The sequence below is a fragment of the Dreissena polymorpha genome, chromosome 1 (assembly GCF_020536995.1).
Source record: "Dreissena polymorpha isolate Duluth1 chromosome 1, UMN_Dpol_1.0, whole genome shotgun sequence".
NCBI classification, from domain to species: Eukaryota; Metazoa; Mollusca; class Bivalvia; order Myida; family Dreissenidae; genus Dreissena; species Dreissena polymorpha.
The window spans coordinates 100,833,035-100,858,908 of NC_068355.1; the positions used below are offsets into that span (position 1 = coordinate 100,833,035).

General features: G+C 34.6%; 2 protein-coding genes across 3 annotated transcripts; both read right to left on the reverse strand.

Annotated features, from left to right (window-relative positions):
* Positions 1–83: 83 nt before the first annotated feature.
* LOC127842784 (mitochondrial ubiquitin ligase activator of NFKB 1-like) lies at positions 84–4,227 on the reverse strand. Its single transcript, XM_052372497.1, has 3 exons — positions 4,099–4,227; positions 2,837–2,901; positions 84–2,100 (listed from the first exon to the last, which is right to left on the reverse strand). The coding sequence occupies exons 2-3, from the start codon at positions 2,863–2,865 to the stop codon at positions 1,335–1,337; spliced, it is 795 nt and encodes a 264-aa protein (XP_052228457.1). The 5' UTR covers positions 2,866–2,901; positions 4,099–4,227; the 3' UTR covers positions 84–1,334.
* Positions 84–25,517, reverse strand: LOC127842758 (mitochondrial ubiquitin ligase activator of NFKB 1-like). Of its 2 annotated transcripts, XR_008031867.1 has the most exons (4): positions 25,246–25,517; positions 21,214–21,416; positions 17,335–18,629; positions 84–948 (listed from the first exon to the last, which is right to left on the reverse strand). XR_008031867.1 is itself a non-coding variant. In XM_052372468.1 (3 exons), exons 1-3 carry the CDS (start codon positions 25,351–25,353, stop codon positions 17,873–17,875), a joined length of 1,068 nt encoding a protein of 355 aa, XP_052228428.1. In that variant the 5' UTR covers positions 25,354–25,517; the 3' UTR covers positions 16,537–17,872. The 2 variants fall into 2 exon arrangements, 1 of the variants encoding a protein (XP_052228428.1); XM_052372468.1 differs by lacking the exon at positions 84–948 and having other exon boundaries at positions 16,537–18,629.
* Positions 25,518–25,874: the final 357 nt, after the last annotated feature.

Sequence of the window (25,874 nt, forward strand, 5' to 3'; positions counted from 1 at the left end):
GGATTTCACAACAATACAACCAAATTACCTGAATTAAAAATCAACCACTGCAGTAAGAGGAAAATATCAATTGGAAGCAAATATTCATATATGTATTTATTTGTTTTATTTCTTATCCTTTCACTGACTTTATGATCACACTTGTAGAACCGGTACATACATTTCTTATACATGTATAAATTGTTTACCACAAATGCACTTGAAAATATGAAAAATCATATTTGACACATCGTTTTTGTTTCCATATCATACTAGTACACACAATTCCTTTTTATATTTATACAGACATTCAACCTGCTTTCACACCAATCATCATTCAGCCCAAATCCTTGTTTTCAGTAACCAAACATAAAACAGTTAGTGATATTTTGGTTTTAAAGAGAATAATTTAGAAAAAAAGGTGTATTATAAATGGACAATTTCACTAGTAGGTTGTTCTGCGTGTTATAATCAGTTCAACCTGGGCCTGCAACTCTTGTGTAATATTACCTCACACACCTAACTAAACTGATATAGGTTCTCATAACGTCATACTAGCGCTTGATTGTCGGCTCGGGTTCTACTTACATGTACCCCGGGTAATCTTATGTATACTTACATGTACCCCGGGTATGGTAAATATACTAAAACGTACCCCATTCTATACATAAATGGTGACGTCACTACGTTATTGTAAGACCGGTGTGACACAATGAAACGTACCCGGGAATTTTTAAACTAAATCGGTTGTTGTCAGCTTTTTTAAAATAAATGATGTACTCATTTATGTAAATTTTCTGTTAAATGGCCTCTGTATTATCGAAACTCATACTAAAAAGCATGTTGATGATTTTTTTTTAAAGAAAAGTTTGTTTAAGATGAACAATATTGTTTAAGGGTATTTAGTAGCGCGTTTTACGACATCAGATTTTTGGCGGGAATAAAACTCGGGTACAGTCTAATATCGACCTGGTATGTTTAGGTATATTTCTCGTACTCGGGTTACATGTTTGTATACTTAAGAGTACCCTGGGTACATGTAAAAAGTACCCGAGCCGACAATGACCAATCAAGCCATACTAGCATTACCGGTACATCCAGTTCATAATTATTATACTAACGTTAAGTTTACCAATCTTATTAATATTTAAATACTATATTTTTATCTCTACATGATTTCTTCTTCGTGTTTGAAACTGTGATCATCATTATGAAGAACTGAATATTACTAGGCTTGACTAAAAATGGGAATGTTTTTTTAACATTTATTTTTAAAAGTTAAGCAACCAAAATTTAAAATTATTCCTGATTAATTAAAAAATCACTCAATATCTTGTTGAAAAACTAATACTATGTCAGGGATTATAAGTGGGAATATATCTAACAACTGGCTGCCTGCATACTGGACAAGACGTTGGCAAATGTAGTTGCATCACGCAGTCAGCACACAGGCAGATGTGGCCACAGTCTAGGAGCACTATCTGACGTGGATTGGACAGGCATACCACACACGTGTTTCTATCTTCATTGTCTCCATCGGTGTTCAATGCAGTAAGTGATCCTCTGCTCTGAGCTTCTGCCATCAGCCTACGCATCTCAGCATAATTCCTTATTCTCTCATATTCTTCCTTTCTTCGTTGATATACATCATACATATGTTTGCCTGACAATGCCACCCATATTGTTGCTGTCCCTATTAACAAACATTTCATCCATAAGGACTTCTTTTCAGCAAGTTGAATAATATCAGGTAAACTTTTCTTTGTAAGAATGTACTCTGCGCCTGATCTGGGAGGTGCAATTTGTATTTTACCATCTACATAGCGCAATTCACCTATCGCAAGAAGCGTGGTGTTATTGAGGAGCATTTTCTCAGACTCGTGATACCCCTTTACCAAATCATTTGAAAGCCTGTCTACTAAACGAGAAAAAAATCCTCCTGCATTTACTGGTTGAAAAGCATCATGGGTAAGTGTAAGATCCTTAATGATGTAGTTGGCTGATTCTGGATCAACAACCAAAACATCTGCTGGCTTCTTATTACTGCAGACACGCTGAAGGGTGAAGGGTACTGACTGTATTATATCCTGGATAACTTTAACAGCATTAACATCATTTGACCTGTTAGTTGAAAATAAAAAATCATGTGTTTTTTAACACGATGATTAATACGAATCACAGATAAATGCAACGAATTTCTTTTATGTATTTCAATTATTTCATTTTATGCTGGATGGTGAATGAGTGGAGAATATAATTGCATGATCATTTAATTCTAACTCAGGTGAAACAAACAGGTTTGATCATTTAAATCTGGCTGTAGCCATGCTTTTTGGATCTTTAATGGAAAACAAAACGTGTAAAGCAGATATATAATATTCTCAGAAAATATGACTAAGTACCAAGTTTTTTTGAGTACTACTTTTTAAACAATAAACAACAACAAAAAATAAATTAATAGTCAGTGTACTATTCAGACCATTCAGTTGAAAACAAATTATACAATTCAATATAAATAATACTTAAGCTAAAAGCGATGTGTTTGTAACCACATGAAATCTTACTCAAGATGTCAAAATACATGAAATGTAATGAAGCTCAATATGTTGTTTAGATTGCTAAATAAAGTATTATAAAGAAGTGAAACTCCAGCTGCTGGAGCAGTATTGAATTTTCATTAAAAACAATTAGTTGGTCCTTTATTTAAGGCAAGTGACCGATTGCCCAAACAGTACAAAACAGCACAATACAGCACAATACAAACCAACATAAACACAAAATATGAATAAAGCTGGGGTCACCGCCTTGGAACGGTCAATGCAAAGCATTGGGGGTTTAAACCTAAGCCTTGCTATACCTTACTCTCATAGTATCGGTCCTCCTCATACTATTGTGCCTTTAATTGAAAACCTTCGAGAAGTGCTGGAAAGTTAATGTTTTTTCAGTTTTGTAAAGTTGCAATTTATTTGATTGCTGTCCATTACTATAACGACGATCATGCTCATGATTCAGATTTATGGTGTTCGTTGGAAAGTTGGTCATGTTTATTTCAGGGTGAATGCCGCTTATTTTTGAATAAAATGTAAAAATATTTTAAGAACAACATGAGCAAGAGTTGTGTTTTTCCATTGATTTACTTTTTTAGAACAATTAAGCACATGCCCATAGTAACAAGTCTTAGCATCCAATCAGAATGACCAATTCTATGAGACAATTGTACATGAAACAAGCAAATGTGTTGAATTGATATCCCCCGCCTATATACTTCTGGACACAAAAGTTTCCTGGACGGATGGGCAACGCCAACGTGCATCATCCTCTTATCCATATATATACTCATACCAAGTTTCAATGAAATCCGTCAAAGCACTTCCAAGATATGGCTTCGGACACACAAAAAAGCATCTTTTCAAGATACAAAGGGTAATAACTCAGTTATTATCCGATGGTGTAGAATGCCATTTGGGATGCATCATCCTCTTATCCATATATATACTCATACCAAATTTCACTGAAATCCGCCAAAGCACATATCAAGATATGGCTCCGAACACAAAAAAGCATTTTTTAAAGATACAAAGGGCCATAGCTCCATTATTAACAGATGGTGTACAATGCAATTTGGTTTGCATCATCTTCTTATATATATTATATATACTCATACTAAGTTTCAATGAAATCCGCCAAAGAAATTTCAAGATATGGCTCCGGACCCAAAGTGCTGGACGGACGGAAGGAAAGACGGACGGACGGACAACGCCAAAACAATATCCCTCCGCCTATGGCGGGGGATAACAAATTACTACAGGGAGCTATGTCTAGCCAGTATTTAGTCAACACATTGCTGCTTTAAATCCAGTTTTGGTTGTTATGTACATTTAATTAACTATAGATTGACGTTTAACACATGCGTGTTTTTGTATTTATTCACTTCCAGAATTCCCATAAATTCATTAAAAGGGCCAATACTTCAGATAGACATGCTACATAAATTTATCTTTCACCTATATAGTATTTTCTATGTATGACCCCTCATGCAATTGTCATAAAATCTGACACTAAAGGCAGCAAATATCCTTACATATACATACTTGAAACCTAAAAAGGCAATAGTTATACCAGTAATGTGCCTTGTGCTCTTCAAGCCTGATGCGCTGAATAACTCCACTCTAGCCCTCCACATGCCGACTATGAAGAGTGCTGCCAACGGGAGTTGCCTCACCTATAACGCAGGCATATGGAATAAAAGAGTCCTTTGCACTCCTCACTGTCCATTCCAACGTCTCATCAATCTTCAAGGTTTTGGAATTCTAAAAACAACAAGCAAATTAATTGAATTGATATCCCCACCAAAAAAAACTGCGTATTGATCGGTGCAAATCCCTCGATGTACAGTATTATCACTAATTGAGTAATTGTTATTGTAGGGTTATAATTAATAGGTAATTATTAAGTGTAATGTAACCGTTTTCATGAATTGCATTTCTCCTCATTTATATCTACACAACCATGAAGTTTCATGTTGAAATCTGGTAGCGTATCTGAGATGAATGCAACGAAAATTTAAATTTTACACTATACAAAAACAACAAAGAGAAATAACTCTTACTTAAGAAAGTGAATAGGTATGGTTCTTGTGCATGGCCCTTTTTCCCACTGTGCCAAAGTGACAAATATGTGACGATTAGTTTGTTGACAGCTGATTGTGATTATGATAATTTGACAAGGTCTCATATTGTGCAAAGTAATTGTTATCATTCTTCATATTACATTATCATAAATACACAATTCTTTAGCAATTGTCATGTGTAGCCCAAATATTTAAATTTAAATTGTTTATCCATGACCTATACCTTTGAAGCCCCTTTGATCACAATCTCAGGCAAATTAAAGATTAACTAATTCATACTATAAAACTGAATTATCCATTCTCTAAAACCATTTCAATGTTGTTATTTTCACATAAATAAAATATTCATGAGATAAATTACTGGTAAGAAGTTTTTCTCTCAGAGGGATTGAACCAAGGGCTTCAGGATGGTACTCTTTTGCTTAAGCACCTCTTGAAACTGCTGCACATATTCTGATAAGATATGTACTTTAACTTGCTCTTTACTTTTCAGACATCTCATGAAAATGAAACTGTGATCGTTTTTGTTTCATTACTTGGAATTTTTATTTCTTTCTTCAGTTTAATATTCAGATCAAATAAATACTTCACTATGCAGGGTTTTTTTTTACTAAGAAAGTGACGCCGATATTCGGCGTCTTCCCCCACCAGAATTTTTCCCCTAAAAATACCATTTCCACTCCAAAAATATAATTTTTCACCAAAATATAATATTTTACCCTTAAAGAAATTTTTTTTTTCTTTTGGGAAGTCGACGCTTATCCAATTTGTACCATGTACAACGATCTCTCTCTCTCTCTCTCTCCCGACGAACACTCAAATCTGGGAATCCCAGTGATTCTTTATATAGCTCTTAAATTACGTCATGGAAACCGGGCAACTAATCGTATTAATCATGTGACTATTTTACTGGATTCCGGTCTTGCGCGAGAAGGGTGTTTCGTCAATTAATTACCGGAAACCAGTCGAATTTTCATCCGGGTTATGTGAAAGCCAAGATATAAACGTTAAAACAGAAAAAGTCTCACAATTGGCGTTCATACACAAACAAAATAAAACGTTCGGACTCTGAAAATATTAATTGCGTTGACGTATTTTTTAAGAATGAATCATCAAAAACCGTTGAAACCCAGCAGGATTCGGAGGTACATGTAATCAACATCGATTAATACTGTCGGATTATTGTGAAAGTGAAAGTAGACAATCGGCAGCTGCCGCACCTTTCCCTTCCAATACTGTAGCAGATCTAGATCGTCAACCCATTCATCATGAAATTGAAATCACAATATTGACATCGTTCCCCGGCCCAAGTTGAAAACATTTCCCATTTGATTATTAGACCTACCCCTGCAACTTTATTTAGGACTTTGACTTTAATATCATACTTGTTCATGTGTTTAAGAACAAAAAGGTCAGAGACATGACTCTTTTTCTAAAAAAAAACCTGAAGTCTGTAGGTCAGTTATAGACATTGAAATGAACAGTTTTTATTTTTTCCCCAAATATGTCTCTTTCGCGCTCGATTTTCCCCTTTTACCCAGCGTCCAGCGTCTTCCCCTTTTTATAAAAAAAACCCCTGCTATGTGATGACAATTATTTACTCATAAAATGCCTACACAACATCAAAGTTACGTCAAATGAGCAATTACAAGATAAAAGGGGAAAAAATTATTCACACAATTCCTTGGCCTTTAGAAAAGTGATAACTATAAAGTTATACAAATTAATATATTTAACACATGTATTTTCATCAAAAGCAAGCAGATATGAAAAGTTTTTTTAGCAAAACGTTCAGTGCAGAAATCGATGTGTAAAACGTTATTGAAGATAGTAATGAAAAAAAGTCCCTATCTATACATAATGTGCACAGAAATCCCTTGATGATATTACAGATGCCAATGCTCATGCTTAGACCCCAATGAGCTCTTCAGACTTGTTTAAGAAAGTCAGACCATCCGCAATGACCATCAACTGACGGAAAACGTACAGCACAAACATATGAGACTGCCAACAGGTGAAGGCTCAACAGAAGACATCAGTTTCATCCCAGCACCCAGACTTCAAGAAAGTTCAAACAGTAATAAAGAAAAAGAAGAGAGACATTACCTATAGTTGTCCCCCCCCCCCCAAAAAAAAATGAAGCTAATGCCTCGTAGTCAACTTCATGAGGAAGTTGATCTCTGCATCTTTGACAATCGTTGAGGCATCATCAACGATTTTTAAAGAGATTTCCTATTAGGAATCAACAAGGCTATAGGTCTCTATCTTCCAGGCAGTATTCAGATGGCAAAGAGTATGCACAGACCAGATCTTCACCCCAAGCCATATCATAAGACAATGTATAGAGAGGTACACATCCGTGTACGTGAACTTCACACACTTTAAGGAAATATACACTGTAACAACCTGTGGAGGCTCATGCTGTCATATTGAGTCACTCTGACAACGCTATACTAAATAAATAATCCAGTGCATTGTAATATAGGACGTAATATTTCACCATTCAGAATCATTTGCTGTACATTTTGGTGTTCAACGAGGTTGCATCATCTTTCCTGTCCTGTTGCTGGTGGCAGTTGACTCGGTTATGGCACAGAGAACATCAGAAAAACCAAGAGTCATATAATGGACTCTTGATAAAAAATTCATTCAGTATAAAAAGTCAATTTTACTCTTCACTGACTTCAGCGGTCAAATATATAGACTACAGAAATATGCTTTTGAGTAAGACAATGACGATAAGTTGCATTATCTCAATCTAATATATAATTGTAATTTAATTGCTTACCTTAATTTCGTCTGCTGATCTGTTGGACCTTTTGTACCAATAATATACGAAGGTTAAAAACACTAAGTCCATACCTAGACCTATAATTGTCTCAGAAACTGTACCCATGTCAACACAAAAATTTTTACTTTCGTTTTCAACATAGTAGAAACGAATTTAAATATTGTTAAGGTTACCAAGTTACGATCATCAAAATATAAAGTGCTAGACTTTATAAAAATTGTTGAATTTTCTCTCTCTATTTTTTTGTTTTTTTACTGAAACCACGCAAAAAAAGCATATTTTAACAAATTTGAAATAAATTTCGTCCAAATGCACAACACCGGATTCTACAAAAATCTACCGGAATCTCAAGGAATCTAGCTACAATCTACTGGAATATACCGTATTCTAGCCAAAATCTACAATAAAATGTTATATTTTGTATATGAAATGATGAGTATCATCAAAATTGACCACAAATAATGAAATTCTATCAAATACATGACCATCCAAAATAATCACAAGACTACCAATTGACGCCCTCATTGGGTAAATTATTACAAAACAATATTGGATATGTACTGTGTTAATGCAAACTACAGCGGAAAACTGACAGAAAGATTAACCGAGACATGGACAGATAAACCGATAAACACACAAACTGACAGATAGGACGGACCGATATTGACAGACCGATATGCCTTAAAGACAGATCGACAGACAGACAAACACTCCAAGAGACGGAAAATCAAACAGATGGACATACATACAGACAGGCAGTCAGACAGGCACGCTGTCAGGAAGGCAGACCGAGAGACGCAGATAAATAGTAACACACTATTACTTCTACTAATACATGTATACTACTTCTACTACAAGTCTACTACTACTACTGCTACTACAACAACAACAACTTCTACAACTACAACAACAACAACAAATACTACTATTACTACTACTACTACTACTACCACTACAACTACTACTACTACTACTACTACTACTACTATTAGGGTCTACTACTACTACTACTACTACTACTACTACTTCTACTACTACTACTACTACTACTACTACTACTACTACTTCTACTACTACTACTACTACTACTACTACTACTTCTACTACTACTACAACAACAACTTCTACTACTTCTACTACTACTACTTCTACTACTACTACTACAACAACAACAACAACAACTACTACTACTACTACTACTACTATACTACTACTACTACTACTACTACAGCTACTACTACTACTACTAACTACTACTACTACTACTTCTACTACTACTACTACTACTACTACTACTACTACTACTACTACTACTACTACTACTACTACTACTACTACTACTACTACTATACTACTACTACTGCTGCTGCTACTGCTACTACTACTACTACTACTACTACTACTACTACTACTACTACTACTACTACTACTACTACTACTACTACTACTACTACTACTACTACTACTACTACTACTACAACTACTACTACTACTACTACTACTACTACTACTACTACTACTACTACTACTACTACTATTGTTAGGACAAAGACTAAAAAAGCAGATGGTCATTCCTCATATATTACAGACCAAATTGAAGAACTTCAAAACATGGTTCCAGACTATAGCTACCACTGTTTATATTGTGAAAAAACAGACTACGGCTCCTGCCAACGTTAACCCAGTACCCCGTTTTCTGATTTCTATATTAAACGTCTTGGCATTAACACGTGTTGTGTTGTTATTAACATTAGTTAATACTCATTAGAGTTAACGTTCATATTAGTCAAATACACAATAGTGTCATAAACATAAAACAACACTGATGAACAAATGCAAGTGAAAGTAAACACTGCTAAATATGATATTCGGAGACAATGCTGATGATTCCATATGCGTCGAATCAAAGTGTGATGACTTTAAAATGAAATGCTCGCACATTATAACAATATTTTAAGTTACTTAAGAAAAAGTCTAAAACCTCATCTGCAAGAACGAGTTAGCCAGGACCCGTATTCACCAACCCATTCTTAGACATAAGAATACAAATGTTTAAAAAGACTTAAAACTAAGAAAAATACGCATTTCTATTGAATATGTACATGCTATACTATTCATTATATCAGTAACAAAATGTTCTAAAACAAGAACGATGTACAACAACAAAATCAATTCAGAGATTGACTAAAAATTAAAGAAATTCTTCAGCTTTCAAAATAAAAAAAGCTTTATTCTTCGACTTAAGCTTAAGCATAGTTTGGTGATTACGAGCCCAGGAATGGCAAGGTCACCTTTAATTGGACAAATAATAATTTGGAGTCAATAAATCATGTTGAAATTAATTGTCAATTGAAGAACACACGGTTTGACAACATTGTCCAGTTGCTGCATACTTTGATTCAGGGTCAATTTGAAGTAAATCGAAGTGCTCTGTTGGGTAGCGAAACATTGAAATTAGTTGATTCGTGCAAACACGTAGGTAACCAAGTCACACTGGATTAGTATGTCAATCGAGGAACGGAACTGTCTGTAAAAATTGCGCCAGTACAAAGGCATAGCCAGTAAGATGGTTACGTCATCGTCTGGTCCGTACTGTTGCCCCAAAGACGAACGGAAAATAACCGGGCATTCGTAACTGGTAATAGAAACATAATTGTTAGAACCACTATCCTGAAGTTTCCGGAAATCGCAAACTAAGTTAAACAATAATATAACATAAAACAGTTACGAAAACAAATTGTAATTTAACACGTAAATGTTGTATATAAAAAGCTTTGTAAATAAATGCCAAAATGCTATTGACCATTCCGTAGTTTGTGTTATATTTTGGTATGTTTGAATGTTGTTTGTTGTGTAATTTTAAGTCCATACTAAATTAAAAGATAATTTAATATCGTTGCATGTTTCTATGTCTGAATGTATGACGGAATGTTTTATTCATGTAAAATAACTTAAAGTCTTTAAGAAAAAAATATTAAACATTATAATATATCTCTAAAATTATGGGACAAATAGTTTGTATTTATTCAGATAGCCCCCTCCAGGAACACCCAAACAACAATGGGGCCAGATAGGGTTGTCAGGAGGATGTCTCGCACTCTGAAAATAGAGCATCGTTAATAGAGCTTTGGGTCAATTATGAGGTGTAGACAACAAAGAAAAAGGTGTGCATTTGTTTGTTTAATATCTTACTAGATGATTGCATCTTTGATAATCAGTTGATCAGAAGCATCAGTTTCTGTTCTATCATAAGAATCCGTTCATCGTCTGACTAATAGACCCATTCTTTCTCTAACTGTTTTGTAGCTATGGGTTTCTTTATTTAAGACTATCGCTTTCTTTCTTAGTCATAAAGCAAAAGCCCAGTTTCATCTTGCATAGTATATTCTACACAAAACCTAATAAATTGATTGTAGTTCCAGGTCTCTGGACAGCATCATTTCTTCACCTCGCATCTCATGGCAACATATGTTTCATATTTGTATCACTGCATTGCATATTAATCCAGAGTTGAAATTCAAAGGAAATGGGGACACAACTGTATTTGGTGTGAAATTGAATTTCTGCATTTTAATTTTGATGGTAAAACACGTTATTTTTAATTTTAATATTTGACATGCAACAGATATGCATTACTTACATTGCTTATAAGTGTTCATTTAGCAATAGGAGAATACAATATTTCATTTAAGATATTTACATAATATTAAAATCTATTGAAACGTTGAAAAATGAAATTTACTTAAAATAAAGTTCTTCTACAACTCTTGCATGTTCACACTACTATTTGAAACACATGGCTTCATGTTTTAAAGCTTTTTATATCATATTTGAGCAGCAGCCGAGGAAAAGCAAAGGCTAAGTGGGTAAATTACCTCTAAGATTTGAATGATCAGTCAGTAGCACTTTATCAGGGAAGGTACTTTAGTTTTTAGCTTTTCTGTCACGAAGTGACATGGTGAGCTTATGTGACCGTGTGATGTCCGGCGTCCGTTGTCTGTGCGTGCGCGCGTGCGTCCGTCAACAAGTTGTTTGTGTAGACAGTAGAGATCGCAGTTTTCATCCAATCTTTATGAAATTTGGTCAGAATGTTTATCTTGATGAAATCTAGGTTGGGATTGTATTTGGGTCATCTGGGGTCAAAAACAAGGTCATTAGGTCAAAAACTAGGTCAAATAATAGAAAAACCTTGTGTAGACAGTAGAGGTCACAGTTTTCATCCAATCTTTATGAAATTTGGTCAGAATGTTTATCTTGATGAAATCTGGGTTGGGATTGTATTTGATTCATCTGGGGTCAAAACTAGGTCACTAGGTCAAAAACAAGGTCAAATTATAGAAAAACCTTGTGTAGACAGTAGAGGTCACAGTTTGCATCTAATCTTTATGACATTTGGTCAGAATGTTTATCTTGATAAAATCTGGGTTGGGATTGTATTTGGGTCATCTGGGGTCAAAAACTAGGTCACTAGGTCAAAAACTAGGTCAGTTAATAGAAAAACCATGTGTAGACAATAGAGATGGCAGTTTTCATCCAATCTTAATGAAATTTGGTCAGAATGTTTATCTTGATGAAATCTGGGTTGGAATTGTATTTGGGTCATCTGAGGTCAAAAACTAGGTCACTAGGTCAAATAATAGAAAAACTGTCAACACTTTTTTGGTGTAGACATTAGAGGTCACAGTTTTCATCCAATCTTTATGAAATTTGGTCGGAATGTTAATCTTGATGAAATCTGGGTTGGGATTGTATTTGTGTCATCTGGGGTCAAAAACTAGGTCACTAGGTTAAAAACTAGGTCACTAGGACAAATAATAGAAAAACCTTGTATAGACAATAGAGGTCAAAGTTTTCATCCAATTTTTAAGAAATTTGGTCAGAATGTTTATCTTGATGAACTCTTGGTTGGGATTGTATTTGGTTAGTCAGGTGAGCGATTCAGGGCCATCATGGCCCTCTTGTTAAGTGTCTTCTAATAAAAAATTCAGTAAAGGCGAAAGTGTCATCTAATTAGCTGATCTGGGGTCAATACTGTAGGCACTTAAGTCCGGTTTTCCATCATAGAATTGTATGCAAAACATTGCAAATATCTGGTAAAAATGTTCAGTGGATGATTGCATTTTAACATGTCAAAAACAATTTGTTTTTTGTATGGGCAGGGAATGCTGGTATATTATGTTCTTTAAAATAAAGGTTGTGATTTAAAAGTGTTGTTTATTTAATATCAGTATATTTATTTTACTGTTTACCATATTAATAATTATTGATATAAGGGATGTTTTTTCGTGATAAATAGTATTTTATGTAAATTATAATTAAAAGATTGAAGATTCTTTAAATAATGCATACTGTAATAGACTATTAAGATATTTTATTGTTCTAAATTTGAGGAAATTAAAAGCCCGTATCTCTAAGTTTATGAATTTGCTTCATTTTTTTTAATTATGCCCCTCTTCGAAGAAAAATGGGTATATTGTTTTGCTGGATGTCAGTCGGTCTGTCTGTTGGAAGACCAGTCAGAATGATGATAGACCAGTTCGTTTCCGATCAACAACTCATCAACCAATTGACCTATTGACTTTATACTCAATATGTGCATTGGCCTTGGGCAGTAGATTACCCCTATACAAATTAGGGTCACTAGGTAAAAGGTCAAGGTCACTATCACACTAAGTGTGACAATCGTTTTTGTTCAATAACTCTTCAACAAGTTGACTGATTGGCTTGATACTTCACATGTGCATTGGCCTTGGACAGTAAATAACCCCTAATGAAATTGGGGTCACAAGGTCCAAGGTCACTATCACACTATGTGTGAAAATCGTTTCCGATCAATAACTCGTCAACGAATTGACCGATTTGCTTGATACTTCACGTGTATTGGCCTTGGACAGTAGATAACCCCTATTAAATTGGGGTCACTAGGTCAAAGGTCATGGTCACTGTCACACTAAGTGGTTTCTGATCAATAACTCGTCAACGAATTGATTGCTTTGATTGATTATTCACATGTGCATTGGTCTTGGACAGTAGATGACCCCTATTGAAAATGGGTTCACTAAGTCAAAAGTCAAGGTCACTTTCAAACTAAGTGGGAAAAATGATTCCGATCAATAACTCGTCAACGAATCGTTCCGATTTGCTTGATACTTCACGTGTGTATAGGCCTTTGAAAGTAGATGACACTTATTGAAATTGGGGTCACTAGGTCAAAGGTCAAGATCACTGTTACACATTAAGAGTACACTCGTTTCTGATCAATAACTCGTCAACTGATTCACCGAAGTGGCTTTATACTTTACATGTGCATTGGCCTTGGACAGCAGATGACCCCTATTGAAATCGGGGTCACAAGGTCAATGGTCACTATCACATCTGTTTGGGGGGGGGGCATATGTTTCCGACCGAGGAACACTTGTTAGAACATGCCCAGGTAAATTTATATATAGTTTCTTAACACATCTCTATTATCCAATAAGTTTATACTTGTATGCCATATTTTGAAATAACAAAACATTTTAAACTTCACCAATTGTATTTGTATTATTTTGTCTTGCAAGCATTATGTACCTTAATTAGTACTGTAAATATTTTAATATTTTATGGAATGTTTCTAATCATATTATTTTTAACATGAAGTTTCTTGTTTTGAGAAAGCAGTTGTTTTTCATGTATAATATCAATTAAGAAAAGAAGTACACTCATAAAATATTTGTATTTATTTGTTGTTCACTATAATGTCAAAAAATAAATTAACAAGAGATGTGTTTGTCAGAAACACTATACCCCCTACTGCACTGCTTTAATTTATTATTAAAAAAAATATCATTTGGCAGGTTCAGATAATTTTTACAAGCCAAGTTATATTTTTTAAAGGGATATAATAACAAGGGCTGTTTGTAAAACATGCATGCCCCCATATGGGCTGTCAGTTGTAGTGGCAGCCATTGTGTGAATACGTTTTTGTCACTGTGACCTTGACCTTTGACCTAATGTTAGTTATCATCCGGAAACCATTGTACTATTTCGAGTCACTGTGACCTTGACCTTTGACCTAGTGACCTGAAAATCAATAGGGGTCATCTGCCAGTCATGATCAAGGGGGAGTGAGAGGGGGGTATAATGTGTTTTGTTTTTGTTTTTTGTTTTTTGACCTTGAAGGATTACCTGACTTTGACCTGTCACCACTCAAAATGTGCAGCTCCATGAGATACACATGCATGCCAAATATCTAGTTCATTTCTTCAACAATGAATATTGCAAAAGTTATGGTCAATGTTTAAGTTTTCGGACGGACGGACAGACTGACATAAAAACAAGAAAATCATGATGGCAAAAAGATCTCACGAACGAACTGGAAACACAGAGAGTGAGGGATTTCTTATTCCATGTTGAGATTGGTTTATATTATACTCAAATTGAACTGAGAATGTATTTAACTTCAAATTCCCATTTTAAACATGGTGGTTTGGTTCATTTTCATGACCAGGGCTTTTTTACTTCTAAGAGAATGGCTGTTTTTTCCCCCACAAATTTGAGAAATTTGCGACTCAAATTTTAACAAGTCAAAGAAAATTGTCACTATAAATTTTACAATTTAAAAAAGTTTGTGACTCATTTTTTCCATATTTTAAACAGTTTGCTTCTATTTTTCACAATTTTGGACAGTTTGCGACTAATTTTTCACAAAATAAGGGGCCAAGGCAGCTTCACCATGATGGGGAAAAACAGCCATTCTAACAAATGCTTAATATCAATAAATATTTATAAATGTACACTGCTACTTTGCTAAAATCAGTGAAAACATTTTCCACATAATATCTTGTATTTCCCTACTTTTTAGCCTTCCAGTGTAACATTTGCCTTGCAAGCATACCAAGTTGATATGCCTTTTTTAAAATCATGGTTTTAAAAAGCATTTGAGTTACATGTATATTTCATGTAAATTCTTACTGGAGCCGATCACGTTAGTGAAGAATATCTCTCAGATGCCAACTGTTGAAATATGAAGCAAGCTGTTATAATAACAAAATGGACAAGTGGACATGGAAAGTCTGGATCCCAGTGCATTTTTTTTAATGTTGCACAGACCCATTTTAAAATAACACATGCCCAATTAAAAAAAATTGAGCCTTGCATTTTCTGCGCAAAGGTCGGTAGCAATAATGATTTTACGGAAATTCTAAGTTGAAAAAGGTTCACAACGTTTTTTATTTTTAAAAAAGGACAATACAAATGCACATTAACAACTTCATATCATAAGGAACAATCTAAGAAAGTTTGCGTTTTGTAGATTGAAAAGTGGGAGAACTTCCCTGGAAAAAATCGTGTCAACAAATGGACAAACATTAGACAGATAGAGGGACAGACATTCCTGTTGGTTTCACCCTTTACCTGGTCTTGGACTGATAAAACAAGATATCACAAAATTATGAAGTCTTAGCCTGCCAAAGCTTATATTCAACAAGAGATGTGTTTGTCAGAAACACAATGCACCCTAATGCGCCGATTTGTTTTGTTTGACCTTTGACCTTGAAGGATGACCTTGACCTTTCACCACTCAAAATGTGCAGCTCCATGAGATACACATGCATGCCAAATATTAAGTTGCTATGTTCAATATTTAAAAAGTTATTGCAAAATTTTACTGTACATTTAAGTTTTCTGACAGATTTTTTTTTACCTTTGACCTTGAAAGATGACATTGACCTTTCACCACTCAAAATGTGCAGCTCCATGAGATACACATGCATGCCAAACATCAAGTTGCTATGTTCAATATTTAAAAAGTTATTGCAAAACTTTACTGTACATTAAAGTTTTCGGACAGAATGACAGACAGAAAGACAGACAGGCCAAAAACAATATACCCCGATACATCGATCTGGGGGCATAACAAGCCTAATTTGTTTCAAGGAGATTTCAAAATAAGTTTTATTACAATTTAAGTATGGAGCGCTTACATGTCAATGTTGTCAAACATTTACATTTCATTTGATCTCCCCATACAAATAGTTCACAGAGCTATGAGCACTTCAAGTTAGCAAATAAAAGGATTTCACAACAATACAACCAAATTACCTGAATTAAAACTCAACCACTGCAGTAAGAGGAAAATATCAATTGGAAGCAAATATTCATATATGTATTTATTTGTTTTATTTCTTATCCTTTCACTGACTTTATGATCACACTTGTAGAACCGGTACATACATTTCTTATACATGTATAAATTGTTTACCACAAATGCACTTGAAAATATGAAAAATCATATTTGACACATCGTTTTTGTTTCCATATCATACTAGTACACACAATTCCTTTTTATATTTATACAGACATTCAACCTGCTTTCACACCAATCATCATTCAGCCCAAATCCTTGTTTTCAGTAACCAAACATAAAACAGTTAGTGATATTTTGGTTTTAAAGAGAATAATTTAGAAAAAAAGGTGTATTATAAATGGACAATTTCACTAGTAGGTTGTTCTGCGTGTTATAATCAGTTCAACCTGGGCCTGCAACTCTTGTGTAATATTACCTCACACACCTAACTAAACTGATATAGGTTCTCATGACATCATACTAGCGCTCGATTGTCGGCTCAGGTTCTACTTACATGTACCCCGGGTAATCTTATGTATACTTACATGTACCCCGGGTATGGTAAATATACTAAAACGTACCCTGGAACTTTTAAACTAAATCGGTTGTTGTCAGCTATTTTTAAATTAATTATGTACTCACTTATGTCAATTTTCTGTTAAATGGCCTCTATATTAACGAAAATCATACTCTAAAAGCATGTTGATGATTTTTTTTTAAAGAAAAGTTTGTTTAAGATAAACAATATTGTTTAAGGGTAATCAGTAGCGCGTTTTACGACATCAGATTTTGGGCGGGAATAAAACTCTGGTACAGTCTAATATCGACCGGGTATGTTTAAGTATATTTCTCGTACTCGGGGTACATGTATGTATACTTAAGAGTACCCGGGGTACATGTAAAAAGTACCCGAGCCGACAATGACCAATCAAGCCATACTAGCATTACATCCACTTCATAATTATTATACTAACGTTAAGTTTACCAATTTTATTAATATTTAAATACTATATTTTTATCTCTACATGATTTCTTCTTCGTGTTTGAAACTGTGATCATCATTATGAAGAACTGAATATTACTAGGCTTGACTAAAAATGGGAATGTAGAACTGAATATTACTAGGCTTGACTAAAAATGGAATGTAGAACTGAATATTACTAGGCTTGACTTAAAATTGGAATGTAGAGCTGAATATTACTAGGCTTGACTAAAAATGGCAATGTAGAACTGAATATTACTAGGCTTGACTTAAAATGGGTATGTTTTTTAACATTTTATTTTTGGAAGTTAAGCAACCAAAATTTAATTTTATTCCTGATTAATTAAAAATCACTCAATATCTTGTTGAAAAACTAATACTATGTCAGGGGTTATAAGTGGGAATATATCTAACAACTGGCTGCCTGCATACTGGACAAGACATTGGCAAATGTAGTTGCATCACGCAATCAGCACACAGGCAGATGTGGCCACAGTCTAGGAGCACTATCTGACGTGGATTGGACAGGCATACCACACAAGTGTTTCTATCTTCATTGTCTCCATCGGTGTTCAATGCAGTAAGTGATCCTCTGCTCTGAGCTTCTGCCATCAGCCTACGCATCTCAGCATTATTCCTTATTCTCTCATATTCTTCCTTTCTTCTTTGATATACATCATACATAAGTTTGCCTAACAATGCTGCCCCTACTGTTGCTGTCCCTATTAACAAAACTTTGATCCAAAAGGACTTCTTCTCAGCAAGTTGAATAATATCAGGTAAACTTTTCTTTGTAAGAATGTACTTTGCGCCTGATCTGGGAGGTGCAATTTGTATTTTACCATCTAGATAGCGCAATTCACCTATCGCAAGAAGCGTGGTGTTATTGAGGAGCATTTTCTCAGACTCGTGATACCCCTTTATCATATCACCTGAAAACCTGTCTACTAAACGAGACAAAAATCCTCCTGCATTTACTGGTTGAAAAGCATCATGGGTAAGTGTAAGATCCTCAATGATGTAGTTGGCTGATTCTGGATCAACAACCAGAACATCTGCTGGCTTCTCATTACTGCAGACACGCTGAAGGGTGAAGGGTACTGACTGTATTTTATCCTGGATAACTTTAACAGCATCTGACCTGTTAGTTGAAAATAAAAAAGATGTGTTTTTTAACTTTGTACACGATGATTAATACGAATCACAGATGAATGCAACGAATTTCTTTTATGTATTTCAATTATTTCATTTTATGCTGGATGGTGAATGAGTGGAGAATATAATTGCATGATCATTTAATTCTAACTCAGGTTAAACATACAGGTTGATCATTTAAATCTGGCTGTAGCCATGCTTTTTGGATCTTTAATGGAAAACAAAACGTGTAAAGCAGATATATAATATTCTCAGAGAAAATGACTAAGTGCCAAGTTTTTTTGATGACTACTTTTTAAACAATAAACAACAACAAAAAATAAATTAATAGTCAGTGTACTATTCAGACCATTCAGTAGAAAACAAATTATACAATGCAATATAAATTACACTTAAGCTAAAAGCGATGTGTTTGTAACCACATGAAATCTTACTCAAGATGTCAAAATACATGAAATATAATGAAGCTCAATATGTTGTTTAGATTGCTAAGCCTTGCTATCCCTTACTCTCATAGTATCGGTCCTCTTCATACTATTGTGCCTTTAATTAAAAACCTTCAAGAAGTGCTGGAAAGTTAATGTTTTCTCAATTTTGTGAAGTTGCAATTTATGTGATTGCTGTCCATTACTATAACGACGATCATTCTCATGATTCAGATTTCTGGTGTTCGTTGGAAAGTTGGTCACGTTTATTTCAGGGTGAATGCCGCTTATTTTTGAATAAAATGTAAAAATATTTTAAGGACAACATGAGAAAGAGTTGTGTTTTCCCATTGATTTACTTTTTTAGAACAATTAAGCACATGCGCATAGTAACAAATCTTAGCAACCAATCAGAATGGCCGATTCTATGAGACAATTGTACATGAAACAAGCAAATGCGTTGAATTGATATCCCCAGCAAATATACTTCTGGACACAAAAGTTTCCTGGCAGATGGACAACGCCAATGTGCATCACCCTCTTATCCATATATATACTCATACCAAGTTTCAATGAAATCCATCAAAGCACTTCCAAGATATGGCTTCGGACACACACAAAAAAACATTTTTTAAAGATACAAAGGGCAGAGCTCTAGATAAGGGTAGTATTTTCGTAATTACGAATTATTTTCAAGTCCGTTACGTATTTATTTTAAAATCTTGTCGTGCCATTAAGAATTACAAAATTAAGTTACGAATATTATTTTTAAATCGGTTCGTATCGATTTTTATTGAGTTCTTTTCGCGTATTAAAGATCTTTGCGGTGCTTATATAGAATGGTTATCGGGTTTGTTTAACAAAGCGCATTTTTTCCAATAAAAGCGGCGTATACAGTCTATCTGTCAAAAAACAATGGCGGCGCACAGAGAGCGGCGTCCTAAAAAACTGCAAAGCGTCCAAAAACACGCTTTTAACATATTGTACGCAAAGTGAGCCGAAGTTAAATGTTTAGAAAGACATTATAGAAAAGATCTTATACGATGTTGTATGTTTAGTTGCCGACACAGTCGGAAAAGCTAAACAAAAACGCGACACGACGGGTCCAAACTTAAACACACAAAAAAACATTGAACGATTGGAAGGGACAAGTCCCGTGGCTAATCGTTGAAAAGATTGAAGGGGAGACCCGTTTTAAATGTGAAATATGTAAAAATTCATCTAAGGCATGCAATCTAAACACAGTTTGGGCATATGAAGGTATTGGAAAAATAAAATTGTATAATACTGAAAAGACACTGTTGAACTCGTATAAATAAAGTTGCTAGTATGTTTATTTTGATTTTTTTTGCATGAAAATAACCATTATTATTTATTTTTAGGTCATTTAGAAAAAATAAGAATTATTTTCCAAAACTTAGTAGTAACGTTAAGAATAAAATTTCAGAGTTAAGAATTCTTTTAGAAAATCTGGTAGTAATTTAAGAATTTAACAAAACCTTATCTGGAGCTCTGCAAAGGGCCATAACTCCATTATTAACAGATGGTGTACAATGCCATTTTGTTTGCGTCATCCTCTTTTCCATATATATACTCATACTAAGTTTCAATGAAATCCGCCAAAGCACTTTCAAAATATGGCTCCAGACACAAAAGTGCCGGACGGACGGAAGGAAAGACGGACGGACAGAAGGACGGACAATGCCAAAACAATTTACTACAGGGAGCTAAGTCTAGCTAGTATTTAGTCAACACATTACTGCTTTAAATCCAGTTTTGTTGTTATGTACAAGATTACACATTTAATTAACTATAGATTGACATTTAACACATGCGTGTTTTTGTATTTATTCACTTCCAGAATTCACATATATTCATTAAAAGGGCCGATACTTCAGATAGACATGCTACATAAATTTATCTTTCACCTATATTGTATTTTCTATGTATGAACACTCATGCAATTGTCATAAAATCTGACACTAAAGGCAGCAAATATCCTTACATATACATACTTGAAACCTAAAAAGGCAATAGTTATACCAGTAATGAAAGAAAACATTGCCAGTTGTTGGTAGAGTGTGGGTAGACTTGGACTATGTTACTTAAGTGCCTATTTTCAAAACAAAACAACAGCATGTTTACCAAAGGCCCTCCACTTTTTGTGACTTGTGCTCTTCAAGCCTGATGCGCTGAATAACTCCATTCTGGCCCTCCACATGGCGACTATGAAGAGTGCTGCTAACGGGAGTTACCTCACCTATAACGCAGGCATATGGTATAAAAGAGTCCTTTGCACTCCTCACTGTCCCTTCCAACGTCTCATCAATCTTCAAGGTTTTGGAATTCTAAAAACAACAAGCAAATTAATTGAATTGATATCCCCCACCAAAAAAACTGTGTTTATTGATCGGTGCAAATCCCTCGATGTACAGTATTATCACTAATTAAATAATTGTTATTGCAGGGTTATAATTAATAGGTAATTATTAAGTGTAAGGTAACTGTTTTCATGAATTGCATTTCTCCTCATTTATATCTACACAACCATGAAGTTTCATGTTGAAATCTGGTAGCGTATCTGAGATGAATGCAACGAAAATTTAAATTTTACACTATACAAAAACAACAAAGAGAAATAACTTTTACTTAAGAGAGTGAATAGTTATGGTTCTTGTGCATGGCCCTTTTTCCCACTGTGCAAAAGTGACAAATATGTGACGATTAGTTTGTTGACAGCTGATTGTGATTATGGTCTCATATTGTGCAAAGTAATTGTTATCATTCTTCATATTTCATTATCATAAATACACAATTCTTTAGCAATTGTCATGTGTAGCCCAAATATTTAAATTTAACTTGTTTATCCATGACCTATACCTTTGAAGCCCCTTTGATTACAATCTCAGGCACAATAAAGATTAACTAATTCATACTATAAAACTAAATTATCCATTCTCTAAAACCATTTCAATGTTGTTATTTTCACATAAATAAAATATTCATGAGATAAATTACTGGTAAGAAGTTTATCTCTCAGAGGGATTGAACCAAGGGCTTCAGGATGGTACTCTTTTGCTTAAGCACCTCTTGAAACAGCTGCACATATTCTGATAAGATATGTACTTTAACTTGCCCTTTACTTTTCAGACATCTCATGAAAATGAAACTGTGATCGTTTTTGTTTCATTACTGTCATACTTGGATTTTTTCTTTCTTTCTTCAGTTTAATATTCAGATTAAATAAATACTTCACTATGTGATGACAATTATTTACTCATAAAATGCTTACGCAACATCAAAGTTACGTCAAATGAGCAATTACAAGATAAAAGTGAGAAAAAAAATTCTTCACACAATTCCTTGGCCTTTAGAAAAGTGAACAACTATAAAGTTATACAAATTAATATATTTAACACATTATTTTCATCAAAAGCAAGCAATCTATATGAAAAGATTTTTTTTAGCAAAACGTTTAGTGCAGAAATTGATTTGTAAAACGTTATTGAAGATAGTAATGAAATAAAGTCCCTATCTATACATAATGTGCACAGAAATCCCGTGACGATATTACAGATGCCAATGCTCATGCTTAGACCCCACTGAGCTCTTCAGACTTGTTAAAGAAAGTCAGACCACATGGCTTAACACTAACTTTTTTTTCGACCAGCCCATTCGGGCTAGTAAATGCAGAACCTACTAGTCCTGACCATTCTTTCATGTGCCCCGACCAAAGTATTATCAAAACCTTTATATTTATCATTTAACTTGTATTTTCTAGTGTGTGGAGATGCGCAATTATGATTCAGTCATTCTTATTAGCTTGCCTTACTAATGCTAATGAATTCAATATTCATATACTTAAGACATCTATTTGTAATCTTCATGCCATTTCGGGTGAAATTTCTTTTTTTTTCCCTCATACTTTCTCTTACTTTCCGCCTTCCCTTTTCTTTTCTTATCCGAGGAACTCCCATCCCCACCCGTAAAGCCCAGGCTTTTTCCGCTCCATTTTGGGAATACGCCACACTGGAATTTTGGGAATTTCGCGTCGTGAAACCCCCTATTTTGGGAAAAAAATTATTCGCAAAATTGGCTCAATTGGGAAAAATTATCGCATGTAAATAGTGTTTCTTATATTTCAAAGAAGCCGTTAACTGGTAAATAACGACTATTTTGATAAATTATTATTAAAATTTTACAAAGTATTATGAACATGTGAGATAACTGCAGGTTTTTTAATCTGAATTTGGGGAAAAGGCCTGGCCTTTTTTGAGGTGAAAAAAATCGTGCGAAGCGCCGGATTTTGAGGAAAATAAGGAAAGTCTTAAATAATAATAACATATTTTACAGTCTTTAAAACAAATTCAAGGCAACAGATTCTTAAATTATGCAACACTTTCTATTTTCTACACCGGATCAGGTTAACTTATATATATTTTAAGGTAAAAAAAAAAAAAAATTTTTTTTTTTTTTTTTTTTTTTTTTTGGAATTGGGAATTTTTTTTTCAATTGGGAAAAAAACTACCAGATTTGCATTGGGAATGGGGCCGAATTTCGGACCCGTGGCATGGGGCGGAAAAAGCCTGAAGCCAAACTTAAACGACATGAACATTAAAACCTTTTTACATAGATTGCCGCGGTTGCCATCTGACAACAAACGGTAAGTGAATCTTAGGTGTCGCAAAATAACAAATAACGTGTTACGGTAGTCGTAACAATTGTACAAGGTTAACTTTCTACTAAAAGCCGGGATCAACCATTAATATTAGTTTTGCTAATTGAATTGCGTAAAAAAGATTGTCAAAACACTTCTAATCGATCAAACTAATTAAAATTATTTAAAATTGATAAATAAATAATAATTGTATATTAACTTTGTGTTAATGTCGAGTTTTATACCTTCATCGATCCCGGACAATCCTGGGGGATCCCGGCTTTTAGTTTAAAACGTATTTTTATCGAGAAAACATGTCACTTCGAGGAAACCAATCAAAACCGTATCTAGCGGAATTCCGTTTAAAAATAGGTACTAACGTGTTTTACCAGGAAAACCGCCGGGGATTTTCTGAATTGTTGGCCATTTGATTGCAATCAGGGGGTTCCAAATCTATTTCGAGTTACGATCTGTTTGTAGTCTCCGACTTCTCTCTGGGATTTAATTGTCATCTTTCAAAAACTTATTTAAAACGCAGTTTATTGATATAGAACACATAATCCCGCCCAAAATACACACGACCGTTCGGGCATGTTACTGGGACATTGGCTAGCCCGGACCTAGGAACAGGCAGTGAATGTCGTTCAGACGTGCCTTAGTGTTAAGCCCTGGACCATCCGCAATGACCATCAACTGACGGAAAATGTACAGCACAAACATATGAGACTGCCAACAGGTGAAGGCTCAACAAAAGACATCAGTTTCATCCCAGTGCCCAGACTTCAAGAAAGTTCAAGCAGTAATAAAGAAAAAGAAGAGAGACGTTCCCCATAGTTGTCCCCCCCCACCCCTACCCCCCCCCCCCCCCCAAAAAAAATGAAGCTAATGCCTCGTAGTCAACTTCATGAGGAAGTTGATCTCTGCATCTTTGACAATCGTTGAGGCATCATCAACGATTTTTAAAGAGATTTCCTATTAGGAATCAACAAGGCTATAGGTCTCTAACTTCGAGGCAGTATTCAGATGGCAAAGAGTATGCACAGACCAGATCTTCACCCCAAGCCATATCATAAGACTATGTATAGAGGTACACATCTGTGAACGTGAACTTCACACTCTTTAAGGAAATATACACTGTAACAACCTGTGGAGGCTCATGCTGTCATATTGAGTTATACTGACAACGCTATACTAAATAAATAATCCAGTGCATTGTAATATAGGACGTACTATTTCACCATTCAGAATCATTTGGTGTACATTTTGGTGTTCAACGAGGTTGCATCATCTTTCCTGTCCCGTTGCTGGTGGAAGTTGACTCGGTTATGCGACAGAGAACATGAGAAAAACCAAGAGTCATATAATGGACTCTTGACAAAAAATTCAATCAGTATAAAAAGTCAATTTTAATCTTCAGCGGTCAAATATATACACTACAGAAATATGCTTTTGAGTAAGACAATGACGATCACGTTTCATTATCTTTCAATCTAATATATAATTGTAAGTTTATTGCTTACCTTAATTTCGTCTGCTGACCTGTTGGACCTTTTGTACCAATAATATACGAAGGTTAAAAACACTAAGTCTATACCTAGACCTATAACTGTCCCAGAACCTGTACCCATGTCAACACAAAAATTTTACTTTCGTTTTTAACACAATAGAAACCCGTGCCAAGGAAAATATACGAATTTAAATATTGTAAAGGTTACCAAGTTACGATCATCAAAATATAAAGTGCTAGACTTTTAAACAATTGTTAAATGTTCTCTCCCTATTTTTTTTTTACTGAAACCACGCAAAAACAGCATATTTTAATAAATTTGAAATAAATTTCGTCCAAATGCACAACACCGGATTCTACAAAAATCTACCGGAATCTACAGGAATCTAGCCATTCTATACATAGATGGTGACGTCACTTCGTTATTGTCAGTAAGACCGGTGTGAATCTAGCTACATTCTACTGGAATCTACCGGAATCTAGCCAAAATCTACATTAAAATTGTTATATTTTCTATGTGAAATGTGAGTATCATCAAAATTGACCACAAATAATGAAATACATGACCATCCAAAATAATCACAAGACTACCAATTGACGCCCTCATTTGGGTAGATTATTACAAAACAATATTGGATATGT